At 39.3% G+C, this 20408-nt stretch overlaps 1 protein-coding gene across 3 annotated transcripts in view; it reads left to right on the top strand.

Moving 5' to 3' along the window:
* LMO7 (LIM domain 7) overlaps positions 1-19488 on the top strand; it is a 133431-nt gene extending 113943 nt beyond the window's left edge. For 2 of the 3 annotated variants that reach the window (XM_030463477.1, XM_030463550.1), the window contains 13 exons: positions 683-708; positions 994-1098; positions 3223-3315; positions 4739-5148; positions 6944-7009; positions 7251-7316; positions 9140-9192; positions 10848-11067; positions 12805-13077; positions 14466-14574; positions 16292-16394; positions 16896-16942; positions 18748-18828. In XM_030463477.1, coding sequence (XP_030319337.1) covers positions 683-708; positions 994-1098; positions 3223-3315; positions 4739-5148; positions 6944-7009; positions 7251-7316; positions 9140-9192; positions 10848-11067; positions 12805-13077; positions 14466-14574; positions 16292-16394; positions 16896-16939 — 1568 coding nt within the window. In that variant the 3' untranslated portion in view covers positions 16940-16942; positions 18748-18828. Of the gene's footprint in view, positions 1-682; positions 709-993; positions 1099-3222; positions 3316-4738; positions 5149-6943; positions 7010-7250; positions 7317-9139; positions 9193-10847; positions 11068-12804; positions 13078-14465; positions 14575-16291; positions 16395-16895; positions 16943-18747 lie in introns of all 3 variants that reach the window. The other variant, XM_030463413.1, reaches the window with a different exon arrangement.
* The last annotated feature ends 920 nt before the right edge of the window (positions 19489-20408 follow it).

Here is a 20408-nt window from a genome sequence, read left to right as displayed (position 1 = left end):
AGCAACAAACAAAAATAAAGTTGATTCTTGGTTACAAGGATTGTATTTCAACTTGTGCATCTCCACATTTTCTAAACTTTTAATTTATTAATGTATAATATGTGTCTCTTTTTAATAATTGTCTTGGCATAAGCTAAGACCAAGCCTAAGATCCTCAAACAGCACAGGGTTTGTGGTGAATGGCAACAAGCTTACCAAGTGTGCTTTTGGGAGTAGGTGGAGAGGACAGTTCTAAAGGGTAAATACGTGATTTTGTGGTAGGAAAGTTGCCCATGGATGTCTGTTGCTCTTAATTCACGTCAAGGGCAGTAGGTGAGTAGCTGTCCTACCCTGGAGCAGTGTTCTGAGGATTGGTTATGCTGAACAACTGGGTTTCAGGATAATAATAGAAAGGCTGTAGCAAAGAACCTCTGTGTTGCCACAGTGGGAGATGTACTGCTGATTGAAGCAATTGCTGATGCCACTTGCAAGCATGTAAAGCTTTAAACAGTTGCACACATTAGTTGAAAGCACCTAATGGACTCTGACCTTAAGTATGTTAAGTAGGGCAAAATGCAAGCATGGCTTACTAAGGAAGCAAAAATAAGTCTGAAGCTCAGACTTTCCACATTTACACAAGTCTTGCAGTAGCGAGTATGTATGGTTCTAATAATTTCTGGGTTTTGTCTCCCAAATCTCACAGGAGGCCCAGAGCCTGCAATGCCTGATGTAAGTACTACTTACAAACTTATTAATTAGTTCTATAATCCTGGTCTTTTCAAGAAACCCTCTGCTTTCTATTGCTTTTTATGCTGCTTAAAATTGTGATCAAATCCAAGAGTTACTGACTAAGTGTTTTTAACATGTAATGGAACGGTTGCTTTCTGTTTGTTTAAAGAAAAGGCTAATTTAGGTCACTGTAAAGCTTCTCATTTCGAAAAATATGTTTTAAAATGTGGAGTGTGTTGATCATATGAAAGAAGATAGTATGACTCAATTTCTCTGTTCCATTAGCTCCCAGTCCCATCTATTAGTGCTCCCAGTCGGCGGGTTTGGGATCAAGAGGAAGAACGAAAGCGACAGGAAAAGTGGCAAAAGGAGCAGGAGCGTTTATTGCAGGTATAATTCATCTTCATAATCATAGGCTGGCAATCCAGCAGCAACTGTTAGGAAAGAAAAGTAACACAGGACTCCAGTAACTTCTTACTGATGGCTTAAGAGGGCTTTCAGATATATTTGCTGGGCTGCCCAGTGACATAGACTAGCAATTACTCAGCAGAAAGAGGACAACACATTAGTGAGCTTCATGAAATGAAACCCAGACTGAGGATTCACTACAGCCAAAAGTGCTCATTCATCCTAAGATTCGTCTGCTCCAACTGGCATCAGAATTTAAAGGCTAAAGAAAGACCTAAGGGGCAGTAGTCTTCACTTTTAAATGAGCTGGGTTTATTTCTAGTAAAAAAAATTGTCTCTATAATGAGTTTTACCTTCAATCAGCAATACTACCTTCTATTCAGAGGTAAAGCAGCCAGTGCTGCAGTTAGATGCCTGCTAGCATCCTGTCACTTAGCTATCAGCTAATCAGTTGGTATCAGCCTGGTGCCCAGGACTTCTGTGAGTCAGGAAGCTGAACCTCCTAACACAAAACTTCCTTGAATAAACAGTTGCTAGAAGTGGAGGGGAGTGTTGCAGAGGAAAGGGGGAAAGTTTACCATCCTAGGATAGCGCAAAAAACAAGCACATATCTATGCAAAGATGTCAACTTGATGAAGCATAAGCCCACTCAACCACATTCAACAAGACATATCTCTGAAAATTAAATTAAAGTTATCTAAATTCTCTTGGCTAGGAGAGGTGTCAGTGAACATCATTTACTCTGCACAAGCCATCTTAATTAGTTTGGTGCATTCAGCAGAAAACTGTGATGTTGAAGTACAGCTTGGCAGCTGTTGCCTTCTGTATGTTTTATCTTTTGTTATATTTTTTTTAGCTTACAAACTCTGCATGGCAAGAGCTGTGCCTTGCTAAGCATATTTGTGGTCTCTGTTATGTTTCAGTGCTCCATTAGATGCTTGAAAAGATGGCTTTAAAGAATGCAAATCTTGGCTCCCCTTTCTTGAGAGCAGTCTCAGCCCTTTGCCATGTTTCTTTTCTTTCTTTTTTTCCCTTCTCTTTTTCCCTTCTCTTTTTTCCCTTCTCTTTTTTCCCTTCTCTTTTTTCCCTTCTCTTTTTTCCCTTCTCTTTTTTCCCTTCTCTTTTTTCCCTTCTCTTTTTCCCTTCTCTTTTTCCCTTCTCTTTTTCCCTTCTCTTTTTCCTCCTTCTTTTCCCTCCTTCTTTTCCCTCCTTCTTTTCCCTCCTTCTTTTCCCTCCTTCTTTTCCCTCCTTCTTTTCCCTCCTTCTTTTCCCTCCTTCTTTTCCCTCCTTCTTTTCCCTCCTTCTTTTCCCTCCTTCTTTTCCCTCCTTCTTTTCCCTCCTTCTTTTCCCTCTCATCCCTTGTCTCCTGTAAATTGGGCCAGGGTGATGATTTTCTTTCTCTTCCCCATGATCCCAGTAATAAATTTTCAAATAACAGAGAAAGAAAGCAAAGTATGTTTTGCTCGTTTTCAGCATCTTAGAAGCAATGCCTTTGACATAATTAAATATTTTGCTGTTCCCAAGATGTTAAGTGGTGACTGACAAAACCATGAAAACATTCCTTGAGTACCTTGACTTAAGATACTAAATTGATTTTATACCAAATCAAGTCATAGGACAAATTTGGAAGCCCAGAAATTGTTTTTTTTTTGTTTAGATAACATTCCAAAAGACTAAGAGTTCTTGCTCAAACCAAATTACTGCCTCATATTTCACTTAGTGATCACTTTATCTTTACGGAATTATTATGCCCAGTTCCAAGTTAAATATAATCACTCCATCTCTTAAGAAATATCTTAGATATCTGATTTTTGTACAAATGGGAACTAAACTGTACGACAAGAAGTATAACAGATGTGAGATCAGTTGTTATGAGAATTAGTATGTAATAACCCTGGATTCTCTGAAATCAGTTGCAGAACTCATTTTGATTATATTTGAGACAGAATTTTATTCACTTGTAGACCTAATGTCCTAAGGGAGGTTAAGGATGTTTTTACCACCCTGGTCTGTTACAAAACACAGCAAGTAACAGTAGTGCATTTTAATGCCAATAATACATACCATTTTTCTTATTTGTGTGTTTAACTTCAATCTAACCTACAGGAAAAGTACCAGAGGGAACAAGAAAAACTGAGAGAAGAATGGCTGCGAGCTAAGCAAGAAGCAGAAAAAGAGAGTTCCAAGTATTTTGTTGAGGTAGGCTATTAATATGGCTTCACTTTTGTTTAGTTTCATGGTGGTTTTTTCCCTAATAGTAGAATCATACAAGCAGGCAAATAACTTACTTTGCTATGTCATTTATCTTCTCACTTTGGAAAATAAATCATTGTCTATGATTTGGTAGAAAGAGGTTGCAAAAATGGGAAGAAAAGAGCAAATGGGATGTTTTGAATCCTGCTGAATTCAAATGTTTTCCATATGGATCAGTTAGATAATTAGCACCAGAAAGAACCATATTGGCAAAAAGTTACAGCACATATAATGTAGCAGTCACCTTTGCTTTATATTTGTTTACCTGATGTTACTTGTTGGAATTTTGCTTCAATGCATCATCATCGGGCAGGTTCATAAGTGTTTGGTTTGCTACTTGCATCCAGTTTATCCTATCTGTACTAAATTTACATATCAAATCAACTTCATGTTTGCTGTCATGTGTTTCAAAATAGTGAATGTGTGTGGTTTCTGTAGATGTCTTATTTTGTGGCTGTTGCATATGGGAAGATGAACAGGTTTTTTCCTGAGTGTGGGAGGTGTCTGAGAAATCTCTTGTCTATTGCTATGTGAGTGCTGCTTCAGGCATCCTAGCTAGATTAGTTGTGTTTATATAGTTACGAACAAGCAGACTGTAATTTAAGGCTTAGGACTTCAATAAGAAAGCTCATTGAGCTGTTAGAGGACTTTGCTGTACCAGAATATAAACTATGTAAATTTTTACTATTATTATTAGAAATTTGGATGGACCAGCCCTTAATTGAAAAACAGTGTTTGTTCCGTGCCTTTAAAACATCTTTTCACCATTGAAAGACCTTTTCTCATGTTTGAGAAAAAGTCAGGGTGCTAGATTTGAGGTTTGACTTTCAAGTGGTAGGAGGAGGGAAGAGGATGGAGGTTTCTTTAACATTAAAATTTACATGGAATGCATTGATCTGATGTACTCATGCAGTGTCTATCTTAGTGTATGCACTCTTAGCTGTGTCTCAGGTTTCTAAGTCAAAACAATCAGGAGAAATGCTGGGTATCATGGAAGAGTTTGTTTTCCATGGGTATTTAAGTGGGGATGGGATGGCTTGAAATGTGATATTTCAGAAAGCAGAATGTTTCACATAGCTGTGGCCACGCTGCCCATGGTGCACACTAAGGCTGCCATGTGGAATGATGCTCTTGTATTAGAAGAATGTGCTAGCAGACACTCCAAACATCAACCCAAAGTACACCCTGAGGCTTGCACTGATAGTGTTTGGGATGCCTTTTACATGGTCTTCCCTCATAAAATAAATTAACTTCTTTTCTGAATGAGCAACCTGTTTAAAAATCTGCTCCCTTGCCTAAAACCATGATATTTATATATATATATATATATATATATGTATATATATTTTTTTTTTTTAATTTGCTACAGGAGCAAACTGTTCTAACTTTAAACACAACATCAGACTCTGCACGGGCTCCATCTGTGTCAGGCTGGAGAGCAAGCCCTGAATATCATACTCCTGAGGAACCAGAAGGAGGTGGAGGAAGCGAGCTGGACAAGGAAGAGGAAAGAAGGAGGCTTCAGGAGGAGCGGCAGATCCAGGAAGAAGCAGCTCTGCGTTTAGAACAGGAAAGGGAACTCCAAGAACAGGAGCTTGAGAGACAACGTAAAGAGAGGGAACAGCAATATGCTGAGGAGCAGAGGCGTCAGGCGGAGCTGGAGGAGCAGAGGCGTCAGGCGGAGCTGCAGGAGCTGAGGCGTCAGGCGGAGCTGGAGGAGCAGAGGCGTCAGGCTGAAAGGCAGAGGGAGGTGCCTGTGGAGATGCCTCAGTACCAAAGGTGTGCATTTGCAAGGGGGCTACACCCCTCTTCCTTCTGCATAAAAAAAATCAAATGCATTTCTTGAGGGAGTGTGTATGTCCTGAATGAAATGCATTCATGTGAGGCTCATGCTGCAGATCAGTCAGTGCGAGATACCACAGGATAAGCTTTCTTTCTAAAGGCCTTTCCCCATGAATTGAGTCTTCTATTAACCCACTTCAGCTTATTTTTAAATAGGAAGTATAAATACAGTAATTACAGCCAAATCAAAGATGACCTGAAGCACTTAGTCTGAATATTTTGCAAAAGAACCCTGCATAATCGTTTAAACTGGGACCTAGTGGGTCAACATATAGTGTTTGCAGAAGAAATACCAGATTAAGTCTTTTCCAAGAAATGTGTGACTGACTTTCCAGACTCCTCTCTCTTTTTAATTTGACAGTGCAACAATGAAGTTTACTTGCACTACTGGGTTATTTTGTGGGTGAGGAGTATTATGGTAAATGCAAGGACAGATACTGACTTAGATACCATATGCTGTTAGAAGTACCCACTGTGAATATATTTATTTTAGAGCATGGAAAAGTTTCTTCCATTCTCTTTTTCAGCAGCTTGTTTAAAAACAAACAACAAAATTCCCCCCCAGAAAAACTACCTCCAACTCTTAGATTACAAGTTCACATTCTTGCCTAGAAGTTTGCAGACTGCTATTACAGACATCATGAGAGATTAATCTGTCTGAGACAGATTAAAACAGCAATTTTTTCCTTATTTGTTGTGCATTTAGCTTGCTGCTTTGTTTATTACTAGCTTTGCTGTTCCTCTTGAGGATTTTCCCCTTTTCTTATATAAGTAATAAGAGATGACTTAAGATAATGCGGGGGTATCGAGTTAAGTCCTGGGAGAAGAAAATATGATTATAAAGTTGCATATATTTCCAGGGGAGATTGAGACCTGGAGTTACTGTAGCTCATTGTAAATGTCTGTTGCTGGAGGTCACTGCTGAGCAAAGCAAAGGCAGAGTTGTTGCAATGGCTAAACAGGTTCTTCTTGGCAGCTTGAGCCAGGGTATGTCTACAGTTTTAGCTTGCCCCAGTTGCAAGATAATGGGACTTTGTGCAGTGACTTATTAAGCTGCTGCAATATCTGCATATCTAAATCCTTGATACATGGTTTAGTCTCAGGGGATTTCATTGCTTCTGAGGTTGCTGCCAAAGGATGTGCTTTGCTAAACAAGGATAGCTTTGCTTAATAGTAAAGGTGCAAGTTCAGTGAAACTGGGATTTAAAACACCTAGTGTTAAATTTTTGCTTTACAATGGTATCCAAAGATATGGCTTGAAATTTGAAATGTTATATAAACATCTGTGAAGGCAAAACATTTGCTACAAAGAGCACTGAGGTTGTACCAGGCAGCTGGAAGAGCTTTGTGGAAGTTAGGGAATGCTTCTCTATGGGTACTGTGCCTACACAATTTGCAAGGATGTACATGTAACTTTTAGAGAACTTCTGTGTTTGGAAAAAGCTTACCTCCTGCCTTTGAAACAGACAGGATAGTGTCTGTCATATATACTGTCATATATCATATATCATACTGTCATAATCACTGTCATATATACTGATAACGGGAGTTTTGGCAGCACCTTAAAAAGGTTTTTTTTTTGTGTTTCCACAAGTATTTTCATGTTTCTAACTCACATATATGGATTTTCTAATTTTTACCTTTTCATACTTACTGTTTGTTCAATTTCTAGAAGAACTTCTCTTTTTTTAAATTTAATTTGTATTTTCTTTTATCTGTATTTTGCTTCTAGACATTATGAGCGTTATGAAGTATCCAAAACAATAGAGGACCGAGCTGGCCATCCTCTGGTTGACAGGTAATAAGAAATCGAATGAATAGGTAGCTTAAAGCATCTTCAGCAATAAGTATTAACTATTTTAGCATGCTTAGGCTTGAATTCCTTATCCCTTACAAAAATGTAATTTCAGGCAGTTTTTCTGACAACCTCTACCTTCTTTGTTAGCTGATTAAATTAAGCCTTCTTAGAACTTTAACTGTGGGCTGTTTTCCATTTTTTTTTAGATCTGATTCGAATATTTTTTTTTAATTTTTTTTAGGCATTATGAACGTTATGAAGTTTCTAAAACCGTTGAAGAGACACCTGGCCAGTCATTTGCTGACAGGTATGTGTGATTCTGAATCACAGTGTAGGCTGTAGCATCACCATTCCTGTGCCAGAAAGCTTTCAGACTTGTAATAAATTTACCCGTGGCAGTTTAGTGTACACATTGTATTACTGCTGTGTTTTTCAATTTTTATGGTATGTTTTCATATTGAGAAAACAAGAAGCCAAACTTTTGGTAAATTATATGCTATGCTGTAAACAGCAGTTAGTAGGATTTTACTGGGAGAAGTAGAACTATAAGGAAGTAGATATGTGGGTGTTAGTAGACTTATCTGGCTGGAAAAACATTTTCAGATAATAACTGTAGTTGTGTCATACCGTGCTACACAAACTAAGGTGCAGTCATCCCAGTCAGGATTGTGCAACTTCAGAGAAGAGTAAACAGGGAGAGAAGTGAGAGGCAGCAGCAAGAGTATTTGTCAGGAAGAGAGCAGATTGCCACTTGTGCCACTTGTGAAGTTACTCTCTTTTATCTTGGCTATTTTCTATTTTGTTTTGCTTAGTGGTTTGTTAGGGGGTTTTGTTGTTCATTTTGGTTTGATTTTATTTCAGTTGAATATATTAAATGCTGCAGATTTAGGCCCATTGAATTAGACAGCTTTTCCTTCTCCCTATGGTTAAAAAGTGCTGAAATAACCTAAATCCAGAAAATTAGTATCAAGCCTTTTTCTTAGGTGACATCCAACAACAGATCTGAAAAATCAGCCTTACTGTGTATTTAATCAGTTTTTGTAGTTGGAATAAGCATACATTGTTTTATATTTAGAGGATCCCCAAAACTTACAGGGTACAACTAATGGATCTGTGGCTAATGGAAGATCTAATTCTAACTTTGAAAGTTGCTGGCACCAGATAGTTAAATCTTTGATATATGTGTGAGGAAGATACTCAGGCAAGTCTGACCTGCTCGTTGGAGCTTCCATTTCCTACAAGGAACTGTGAAGTTGTTATGTCTTCTCAAACAGATAATAAAATATGTTTGTACCATAGGGCAGATGATAAGAATTTAAGGGATCATGAAATGTCATGCATTTTATGTGTCATTTATCTAGAGACAGAGAAGACTCTCTCAAAACACTGCCATGCAGCCAGTGCTGTGTCTGTAAACATACAGCTGTAGAAGCTTTGATTTGTTACCCAGCAAAGGATTTCTGTTCTTTCCCAAATATTTTAACCTAAGAAAGTAGCTGTACTGCTTGAAACTAATAATGCAGCACAGAGGTTCTGCTGAGGCTGCTGCTCTGTACTGTCAGAAAACCAGTTTTGTGCTGTTTGTCTTCCTGTATACTGGATGACATTTCTTGACTAAAACTCATTAAAAAATTATGCTGCTGGGTATAATGAGTGAATAATAAATTTTCCAAGAACACTGTAGTGTTTCAGGTGTTTTGCAGCTTAGTAATGGTGCTGAAGTATGAGTTAAGTTTTTCATAAAGTTAAATAATTTATAAGCCTGCTTTGAAAGTTACCACCTCTTTGACTGACTGTAGTCTTCACGAAGTTTTGACAGAGAAGGATATTGGGTTTTACATGGTTTTGTTGAAGTAAATACAATTATTGGTGCCTTATACCTGAAGCACTGTGAACTTTCAGTACACAATTTTAACTTTTCATCTGTGGTTACCTATTGGCATCTTTTTTTTCCCCATAGTATTGTAATGGTTTTTTGCTTGGGTATTTTTGTTTTAAATAAAGCGTAAAGTCAGTGGGAGGAATGGTGAAAAAAAGGGCTACATATCTGTGCTCTTAAATGAAAAGATCTTTGTCCATGATGTGGTCTCTTAGTTGAGATAAAGAAATGGATATTTTCTGTATCTTTAGGAGTAAGTCCAAGTCAACTTCAGAACTGAATGAATTCAACACGGTCAGAAATGGTAAGTGCTGTTTAATATATTTTTTTGAAAATAGGTGTACCAAACCTAGCCACCTTAAGAAAATTAATTGTCAAAGTGCTTTCTGATGGCTGTATTGTAATTCAGATTCATACTCTACCACAATTTAGTGAAGTTTTAATAGCAAGAGAAAATTCATACAGTAACAGACAAGCCTGGAACAAGTATTCTTAACTGCTCTCTTTACATGCCATAGCAGTGATTTAAGCATCTCTGATCCGTTTTTAATTTTAGATGGCCTATATATGTATGAATATTTATATATAAAGAAAAGATTATATCAATTGTGTAGGTATATCATCAAATATGTATGTGCTGTTGATATGCTGTCAGTAAAAAAAGCTCTGTACATACCAAGATGCTAGTATTTTTTAGTGTAGGAGTAACACCTCTAGAAGTCAGCTCTTGATACTGTCATGGTGGCTGTTCTCCTGGTCTCTACTTTGTAGCTGTCTTTCTTGAATTATTCTTCAGTTACATTACTGCATTTTTACAAATGTGTGCAAAACACACAAACCACACCTATAAATATGTTAGAGCAGAAAATGCCTGAAAATTATTCCTATGTCTTAAAATATAGTTGAGAAAAAAAAAAGTAATCAGAAGTAATCATAGAAGAGTAAATGGTATAATAGAGGAGGTATTGCAGATTGACAATATTGCTTTCACATATTAAAGTTTCATCAATGAAATTGATGAGTGAGTAATCTTCCACAATATTTTATAATGGTCATCTATAGCAATAAAACTAAGAGCAATTCTGAGTTAGAGCAGTATTTAAAGTATCTAATTTCTATTAAATGCCTCATTGCTGAGTAATTAATGAGTCTTGCTGTAAAAAATAGTTACTGGATCTAGAAAATAAAGGAAAAACTATTGCTTTCTAATATTTCAGCACATAGGGGAGAAAGATGGCTTGTTTGTTTCCCCTTCCAAAATTTCAGAACTCTAAGATTATGCTCTCTATATCTCCCTTTTCCTCCACTCTCCTTGTATATATTCATAGAATGGGTTGGGTTGGGCAGGATGTTAAATATCACATAGTTCCAACCCATGTCAGGAAGACATTCCATTAGAATAGGTTGGTTAAAGCCACATCCTTTCATGTAAAGCAAGATAAAGTGATGTATTTAGGGCCTTGAATAAGGAAAGAATTCTTGAAAAAAGGGACAACTTATAGAAAAAGAGCATGTGAACTCCTAAAGGGAAAGATAGTATCCCACCATTCAAAATTACATTCAGTATGTTTCAGTTTGTATTGGGGGAAGAGTCCAAATCTAAAAAGAGATCTAAAAGAGATCGTGTCCTTTTAAAAATCCATATGTGTACACAGAAAAATGCATATGGGTATACATGTGGGAAGTGATGGAAAATACCTGCTTGTGTTTAAGTCAAACGTCATGTAAAAGGCCACGTTCGTGGAAACACAAATGAAAATAATGTAATAATAATAATAATAATAATGCATTGTCAGGTTTGATACAGGTCACCTCACTGTAAAAGGGAACTGGAGAAACTTGTGAATGTGGTGATGAATGACTGCTTTGGATTCATAGCCAGAGAATAGGATGCATGATGATAGTTGCTTTTGTGCCTTAAGGTGCACTAGCTGAAGTTTGCTCATCTTGTCCAAACAGGTACTCAGAGCAAGCATTCAGAGAGGTCCTGGAATGTGGGTGAATCACAGAAGAAGCCTCAGAAGGAGCAAAACCTCTCTGCGGCAGAGATGGAGAGACAGCAAATCCTTCAGGAAATGAGGAAGAAAACATCTCTACACACGGACAGCAGCTGGATTAGGCAGCGCAGTTCCAGTATACATAAGGAGCCTATTAGTCTGTACAGCAGCAGTATGAGGAGGTAGGAAACTTGTTAAAAATTAACTCTGTCTCTGGTCAAATATTTTTCTTTGGTTATTCTAAACTTCAGCTTGGATTACAGAGCACAGAAACAGATCAACTCACTGAAATGCTGTAAGGTAAACTGAATTGCAGCATAGATAGGAAGTACCTGTATTACAGCTGGGATTAAGTGTTGTCGATTTTTCTAAATAAAGAATGGGGATGTGACCTGTAAATAATTCAGCTGCTTATTTTTTGGTTGGTATACCAGCTATGGATATCATTTTGTTCCTTGTCATTGGCAGAGTGCTTAAGAATTTCAGCATTATAATTTACTGTGGAAATTGATTATTATAGCTAAGAAGTTGATTATAATAGCTAAGGAGTATAAGGGTTTTTTTTCCTTTTTTTTTTTCCTTTTTTTTTTCTTCTTTTTTCCCCCCTCTTCCCCCCCTCTTCCCCCCTCTTCCCCCCCTCTTCCCCCCTCTTCCCCCCTCTTCCCCCCTCTTCCCCCCCTCTTCCCCCCTCTTCCCCCCCTCTTCCCCCCCTCTTCCCCCCCTCTTCCCCCCTCTTCCCCTCCTCTTCCCCCCCTCTTCCCCCCCTCTTCCCCCCCTCTTCCCCCCTCTTCCCCCCTCTTCCCCTCCTCTTCCCCTCCTCTTCCCCTCCTCTTCCCCTCCTCTTCCCCTCCTTCCCCCCCTCTTCCCCCCCTCTTCCCCCCCTCTTCCCCCCCTCTTCCCCCTCTTCCCCCCTCTTCCCCCCCCTCTTCCCCCCTCTTCCCCTCCTCTTCCCTCCTCTTCCCCCCTCTTCCCCCCCTCTTCCCCCCTCTTCCCCCCCTCTTCCCCCCTCTTCCCCCCTCTTCCCCCCCTCTTCCCCCCTCTTCCCCCCTCTTCCCCCCTCTTCCCCCCCTCTTCCCCCCTCTTCCCCCCTCTTCCCCCCCTCCTCTTCCCCTCCTCTTCCCCTCCTCTTCCCCTCCTCTTCCCCCCTCCTCTTCCCCCCCTCCTCTTCCCCCCCTCTTCCCCCCCTCTTCCCCCCTCTCCCCCCCCCCTCCCCCCCCTCTTCCCCCCTCTTCCCCCCTCTTCCCCCCTCTTCCCCCCCTCTTCCCCCCTCTTCCCCCCTCTTCCCCCCTCTTCCCCCCCTCTTCCCCCCCTCTTCCCCCCCTTTTCCCTTTCCTTTTTTTCCTTTTTCTTTTTTACAGAAAAATATGTCAAAGTCTGGAATTTGTTTCTTTGCTTTTAAGTAATGCCTTAAAGTTGAATTTTTCACTTAGGAAATTGTCAGGTTATCAGTCAGGGAAGAATTTGGCTATTGGGCCAACACCTTGTACCTAGACGATGCTGTCTGGTCTGGGTGGATTGCTGTTTTGATCTGGTATCCCTTGGAGAAAACAAAAACAAACCTGTTATCTGAGGTCTGTTGCTACACAGCAGATTTTGATACTGTTCACCCTGATAAGGCTGGAGCAGAGTGGTTTTCCTTCCTTCTGTGAAGTGCCACCTTTCTTTTGCCTCGCCCGCTTTTTTTTCCCATGAGACTGGGACTGGGCACAGAGGATAATTTGCAGCTCCAACGTTTCAAATCAGTATGTGAAGAACACTGCTCAGGATGATCAGCAAACATGTCTGTGCTAGAAAAATCTTTAAAATGCCAGGATAATTGTTTCCTTTAAAATAAAATAAAACACTAATTAAAAAAATCTAATAGCTCCTCTTCTGCAGTTGTATTGCCACTGACACTTGCGTGTGTACCTATATTGCAGAGGGGAGTCTTTGGACAATCTTGATTCTTCAAGAACAAGCTCGTGGAGGCACCATTCGTGGCTGAACCAATCTGCCTCCTCTTCATCCCTGTCCTCCAGTCAAGACCTCAGTCGCCCGGTGTCCACTTCAAACCGAGCCTACATGTGCAGTCCATCCTCCAGCAAAGCACCCCCTGCACCAACCTCTGTGAGAGCCCCCTCTGTGTCCCAGGCATCCTCCCGGGCTCAGTCTCCCCTCTCTGCTTCCCAGACAGGGTCCCAGACACGCAGCAGGTGAGCAGGTGCTGGGAAATAAAAAGTTTGGGCTGCTCTAAAGGCTGGGGAATATAAAGGTTGGACTGCAGATCTTGACTATGTGATGGTCTACATAACTGTTACAACACTGTAACTTGCCCGTTACAGTGATTAAAAAGTCTTAAAAGTATTTGGAGTTTTCTGGCTGGCTGGGCTGGCTGGTGTTACCTCCCTGCTCCAGTCATTTTGAAAATTCTTCAGGTGTGTCATCACTGCTTGGTACTGGTTAAAAACCCCACAAATGAAGAAGAATAATAAATCTACAGTCTTCAAGCTGTTTGTTGGTTACCAAAATGATTAGTAAAAGGCTGCTCCAGATGGCATTTCTGACATTTATTTTCTTAGGTTTGTTTTAACAAAAGATTCCTGAAACCATTGCTTTATGGCTCTCATCTTGGTGTCTCCTCCCCCCCTTCCTGGCATGGGGTCAGTATCATCTCAAGGAGCACTCAGGAATGCTTATAACCCATGACCCTGAACAATTAGAGAGTAGGATGTTGGTTTGAATCTAGGAAGAGAAAGCATGAATTGCAACATATTTTGAAACAAAAATGGAATTCTCTTGTGGTAGGGTAGATAACTCTGCTGGTTTATATAATTGAAACATTTAAACATTTTAAAATGACCTTGGTGTAAGACTATAGAGAATCATCCCCACACAATTACATGTGTCATATGTAAAAACAGTCTGAACACTGCTTCACCAGCTCTTACACCTCCTTGTGGTAAATTAACTTTTTTTTTTTTTTTTTTTAAACAAAGCTAGGGTCCTGCATTCTTTATAATATATAAAAAATTATATTCTTAACCATGTTTGCTCATTTTTTTCTCAGTTCCATTTGTTAACATCTTGGTAGATCTATGGAAACTGACCTCCATATGGTTCATGTTCAAAGAATTAACATAATATTATGTGTCCAGGACCAGCCATCCGTTATCTAACAAGGTGCAGATGGTGGGACTTGGTAGGAGTGCTTTTTAAAACTTAGCTTTCAAGATAATTCCCTACAAATAAGAAACAAGGTAGGAGCACAAAACCTGTGTTCTTACTCTCCACACCTAACAACATACTTGCCATGTTTAATTGTAGAAGGTATTTTATGCATTTAAATATCTCTCAAGATTGTGATAGAATTTTTTCATTTGTTCCTGTGAAACTTTGATCTAAATTATAACACTTCAGCTTTCCCTGGCTTTCAGGTCTACTGTAAATAATATTAATTTTCATTTTATTTTCCCCAAGCAGCCTAAGAGTCCACTTTTTTACCAGTGTGTTTTTCTTTTTAATCTCAAACAGTCTTTGATAACTTTTCTTTCTCTTCAAAACCTTTTCAAGCTGGTTTTAAGGATTTTCATTTTATATTTAGGTCAGTCAGTGGGAAGAAAATCTGTTCATACTGTAATAACGTTCTGGGCAAAGGAGCAGCCATGATCATTGAGTCTCTTGGTCTTTGTTATCATTTACATTGCTTTAAGGTGAGAGCTGGGAGTCACATCGTGAAGGAACAGGAACTAATCAGGAGCACGCATGGCTACTTGGTGTTACGCTCACAGGGGCTCTACTAATCACCTGCTTTGCCTTCTACTCTTGACAGCGTGGTTCATGCATATTTCCATGAGGCAGTCCTATCTGCAGGCATTTAGCACTCAGCTCTAAAAGTATTTCCTAAATGCCAGAGCTAACTTGGACAAGTCAGATGGGCATGCTGGCTGTGAGATCAAAGTTCTTTCTCCTTCAAAGAGGCAGCAAAAAATCAGAAGGTGATGAGCCACTTCTCCCAAGAGAAAATAACTCCTTAAAAATAAATAAATCTCATCCTGGACCCTGACAATTGGATTATTTAAGATGTCTCATCATTTCTATGCTAATCCTAGCAGACAGTGCTCATGAGTTGTTTTCCTGGCAAGGGCATGTTGGCAGCATTCAACCTGTCAGGATAAAACCTGGCACCAAATGAGAAGCAGTGTTTAGTGCTACTTGTCCCCAGTCAGAAGGTAAATTAGCTCATGCTCAGCACTGAGAGAGTTATATGATTTCCAGTCATCTTGAGGCATACCCAGAGCTGAAAGAATGCTGCATGCAAGAGATGTAAAAGTACTACTAGTTACCCTGATACAGGAACAGATGAGGACTTTGATTGTGATTTGGTGGTGCTGTTGGATTCTACTTCTTCCATGGCTTTTAAAAATAGACTTCTGCGTCTGGTCTTTTCCATGCCCAGCTCAAATCCATCATCTGGAGTGTTACAAGGGATTGACTGAAAGCTCTTTGTGGTCCTGTCTGCCTGAGCAGGAAGAACAGGAGTTATGTATTAGGACTTGTCATCATTCCCTTTCTACAGAACATGTATTCTGTGCATGAGAGTCCACCTCCACCTACATTATAAAAGAGTACTAAATTTCTGTTTTTCAAATTTCTGAAGATTAATGAGCTGTTGAACAGACTGCCATCCAAAAGATTAATTACTCATTTAATCAGGCAAGCTATCTGTATTTCTTGTAGTCAGATGAGTACTTTGCTTCATAAATTCCATAAGGAGTGTGTTATGTTTTGGGTTACATTCCTTCCAGAGGTGCTTCATATTCACAGCCAAGACATGTTCAGCCACCATAGTTAAATAGTTTAATCTAAGTATGAAAGCTATCAAGCCCATTATTCATGTGTTTATTCAAGAAAAGTTTAATTGGCCCCTTCTCTCCAAATAAGAACTTGGTTCTGTGATGCAAACCCAGGAAACAAGGGGTGCCTCAGCATTTTCTGCTTTGAGTGCCAAAGCACTGAGGACACCAGCAGCGTGCAGTGCCGCATGGAAATCTGCAAGTAGTACACCCAGGTGTTCTGTGCCAAAGTTGCTGTTGCCATCTAGAGAACGAATATTTTTTTCTGTATCAAGCCAAATTTAGTTTTCAGAGAAACTAAAGCTCAAATCAGATGTAATGAACTAATCTCTAAAAACAGCCAGCTTTATGTTTGCTTAGTTGGTGCATCACTGCTGTTTGTTGTCCAGTCGTCGTCTTAAAATACTTTCCCAGGGTTGGTTGTGTTTAGGTTAACTAATTGTCACACATTTGCTTCTAGTGATTGTGGGTTTATGGTTCAAGCTTTGCTGAGCTTCATCTAAGCTGCTTTTGAACAGCATTCTAGTTTCTTAACATTTTGTAAGGAGTTGCTAATTATTCACCTATCACACAGTGTGTCGCCTGTGGATGCGACCTTGGAGGATCCCGCTCTGGAGCTGAAGTTAGGATCCGAAACAACAAACTCTTCTGCAACGACTGCTATATCAGATTTAAAAGTAAGGCAATCCAGCTGTAGTGGGTGTGACTGTAGCTCTTCTCTGTGCTGTACCACCTCAAGTGCTTGCACAGCTGAGCCTCTTGATATCTTTTTCCTGTTTAGCTTTAAGTGCATAGGTTCAGCGAGGTTTGATTGCCAGTTTCTGTCTTTTGTAGAGTAGTCATTCCTAACTTTTAACTTGCTGGTAGTTATTTTACTATGTTGTTATTAAGCAGCTTCATCAGAAAATACAGTGTAGTCATCCTGTTTTCTTCATAGATCTGAGAAAGTGGTGTCAAGGAGTTGTCAGTTGCTGAGTAGGCTTGTCTTGATAACAGAAAGCTCTTTTTAAAAGAATGTTACATTTTTTTTTAAAGTAATCTGAATACGTATTTAATTCAATCCTAATGCATACCTGGGAAGCTATTAGTTTATCCTGTGGAGGTGGCACAAATGCTGGTTTCTTGTTTCGATGCTATCATTATTTGAATTATAGGTCTGTGATTGGTTATTCATTTAGGTACAAGTTCAGGAGGAATTGATTTACTTACAGATCTTAATTAAAAGGTGCAGTATAATTTTTTTCCTTTATTATGGTTTGCAGAATTCTGATTTACTGGAGCATGATGTTAAGGCTTTCAATAATGGTGTTGTTTTTCTGCTGTCATAGATGATGGTAGACAACCTCCTAATTCTGACAAGTTTCAGGAGTTTTATATGGCTCTATTTTCATGTAGCAAATACAGAACTATCTAGAGTGACAAAATTCAGCTAAGGGAAAGCATTTCTGAATTAGTTCCTGAGAAACATGTCCGTGTTACTCCATGAGCCCAACACATTTTTCTTGTGGTGGACCAGAAGGCAGTGAAGGGAACAGGATACTCGTGCTACAACACATCAGCAAGACTTGGGCATCTGCTGGCCAAGAAGCCTAGCCCAGAAAAAGAGAAGCTCTGCATCTGATGCTGTTGCTGTTTTCAGGGTCTCTGGCTTCTAGGAAGAGGAAAAACTGCCTGCACCACACATAAATAACTGTGTGGTGCCTGAGCTAAAATCAGAAAACCTGGCACCTCTCCTTGGTGCTTCCAGTGCATTCACAGAGGCCACTGTTAGGTGTGAGGGTGCTGCTTTGGTCAGCAGAAAGAGGAAGGGAATCACCCTCTTCCATCTGGAGGTGATCCAGAGCACTGGGTCATACCTCCCCGAGTTCATGTTCAGAGAATTTATGTCCTGCTGGATGATACCCAGATGTATGGGAGTTTTAATCTGGAGCCCGCTCGTATTATTTTTGCTTTATCTTTTAGCGGATAAAATTGCTGAACGAGTTGTGTAAGTTTGGTACTGAAAAACAGCAACCTGTTTTTCTATCATTTCCCTGCAAGACAGTATTCAGGAATTTGGTGATGGAAGTAAGCAAAAATTTTATCATGGATAAATTGCTATTTAGTTTCTCTTTGACGTTATAGCCCATAAGGTCACAGCAGTGTCCTTCAGAAGCAGAGTTGATCTGTGAGAAATGGTTCTATTCCCTTCCCTTCAGACTGCAACTTCTTGGGCCAGTGGGCACCTCAAAACATAATTGTATGACATACAAGTAAATCAGGAGTTGTAAGAACCTGTAGGCACAGAATAAAGCACTGAAATTAGTGTTTAGTAATTGAAATTAGCTATTTACATAATACAAAACCCAGCTAGGTGATTACTGCAATGAAAACATACTAACAGCACAGCTCTGGGTCTGTAATGCAGATTAATTTGTTTGCAGTTGGCATTTGGCATCAGCCTGGTTATTATTCATTAGTTTGGAACCTGAGCATACTGGCTAGAAGGTTTGATAAACTACAGGATTATTAGTATTCTCTGTGTAATTGTATGGCATGACATATTTGCACATTGTTATGCTAGTTTTGTGGCTTAAACTTGTAAACTTGTAGTGGAATACCAGTGTATTGGCAGATGCCCACAAACATATGCAGAGGAAGGATTTAAAAGTTCTTTTTTTAATATTGCTGCAGTTATTTGGCAAATTTTAGTTTTATTATTGAAGTGTAAATTTGGAAAAACTGTCAACCTGTCTCTGTGTTAACACTAAATATAATTCTTAAAAACTTTACCGGTAAGGTGCATGTTCTGTGGAATATTACTTGGCCTGAAGTATTTGCAGTGCTGTAATTGGAGTAAACTCAATTTTGCATTGTTCATTAAATTTGAATTACTAGATTCAGAATGTATGCCCTAATTTGTGTTACCATTTTCAATAGGTATTAGAAATACCATTATCTGACAATTTTTACCTTCGAAATTTAATTTTTGCCTCTGAGATTCTTCAGTAGCTAGACTTCAATGACAATTTCTTCTGTCTCTCTTAACAGATGGACAACCAACCTCCATGTGAAGCAAATGAAGATATGAAAACACTGTTGCAGATAGAAGAAGAGGTGATTGCTGCTGATGTAGATCTATAAATATATGTATTGTGTGTGTGTGTGTTTTCTAAGAGTAACTCTTGCTTGTCTAGTCTTCATAGCAATGCATTGTATTCTTCATATAACTATTTTTATTTATAAGAAAGTAATTGCAGTAAGGAAATACCTGGGGAAAATGCTTTCACTTTTTCAGCTTCAAGTACTGAGAGCACAAGGGAGAATAAGTATATTTTCAGTAATAACTTCAAAATATTTTTGAGGCTTATAATCAGCTAGTTGACTTTCCAGTGGTATATGAAGAGGGTATTTTGTTTCTAAGCTCTTGAAATGAGCATTAGAGAAATAGTTAATATAAATATATATTTGCAATTGCTGTCTTTATTTTTGACATATACTGAAACTGAATTCTCTAGATTATTATGAAGCTGCATTTAAATGCACACAAATGTGTTTGCTTTCCATATGCTGGTTTCTAAAATTTTGTGCTTTTTTTGAAACTTAAATACAAAGAATAATCTGTTTGCTCGATGGTGTTGGAATAATATTCTGTGGAATCCATGTAAGGTTAAGAGTTCTCTTTTCCCATTTGGAAAATGTAACTATCACGTTTTTCCTCCACAAACTGGGTGGAGAATGGTTGTTAAATTACAGTATATTTGTAAATAAAATTTCTGATGTTGCATTTAATGAGTTGTTTTTTGGTTTTTTTTTCTTTTTATCCCGCTAACTGCTTCTGAGGTGATTGAAATATAAAATAGTTTCATCTTGGGAAGGTATTTTTAATGAAAGGCTTAAAATGTCCGCCTAGATATGTGTGAGAACAATAGTTCTTGTTTTTCTTTTTTCCTTCGCGATGGACTTTAGGTTTCGTTTATTGTTCTTCTGTCAAGCTCCTCATGCTCTTTCTCTTCAGCATTTAATACAAGTGGAGAGACTCATTCTTTATCCTGTATGCTCATTCCTGAAGCATTTCAATTGCAAGTTCCCCAAAACTTTTCTGCTGTGATTAAAAAATGTTTAAAAGGCGCTGTTAATATTTTGGTTTAGGTTCTGCTCCTGAAAATACAGCTGGAGCACATGCTCTGTGTTTTGCAGTGGTGACTCCCAAATTGCTTTGATCAGTGGCTTCCTTAAATCCTTTCATGCCCAGTTATGTACCCTGCTGTATCCATGTCCTTGGAAGAAGCGGAGAAAACATGGGATGTGGATCAAAGGACTTTGAGGGAGCACTTTTGTGGATGAAACAGAGGAAGAGGGTGGTGGGGGTGTGCGGGAGGGTGGTGGGGTTCTTCTGAGTTTGAGCTTGCATGTGCATCGTGAGGAGTCTCAATGAGGATGCACAAGCAGCTTAGCATGCTGATTCCTCTCAGGGGATCCCAGGCATGGACAGGAGAGGTAGCGGACTGGGGAGAGAGATGGTGGCTGCAATATCTGGGGACAACAAGGGAAGATCATGCTATTTTGGTGCAGTGGGAAAACTTGGCCCATGTGGGCCTCCTTTAGCTGCTCCTGCTTGTAACTCCTGTGCCGCTTTGCTTTCTGTTACTGATCTTTCCCCTGGACACGTGGGTTCTGCCTTCACCAGGGAATTCCTTGCCAGTTCATGC

This window comes from Calypte anna, chromosome 1 (assembly GCF_003957555.1).
Source record: "Calypte anna isolate BGI_N300 chromosome 1, bCalAnn1_v1.p, whole genome shotgun sequence".
NCBI lineage: Eukaryota > Metazoa > Chordata > Aves > Apodiformes > Trochilidae > Calypte > Calypte anna.
Note: the sequence above shows the minus strand (reverse complement) of the source record. Positions and strands in the feature narration are given on the sequence as shown.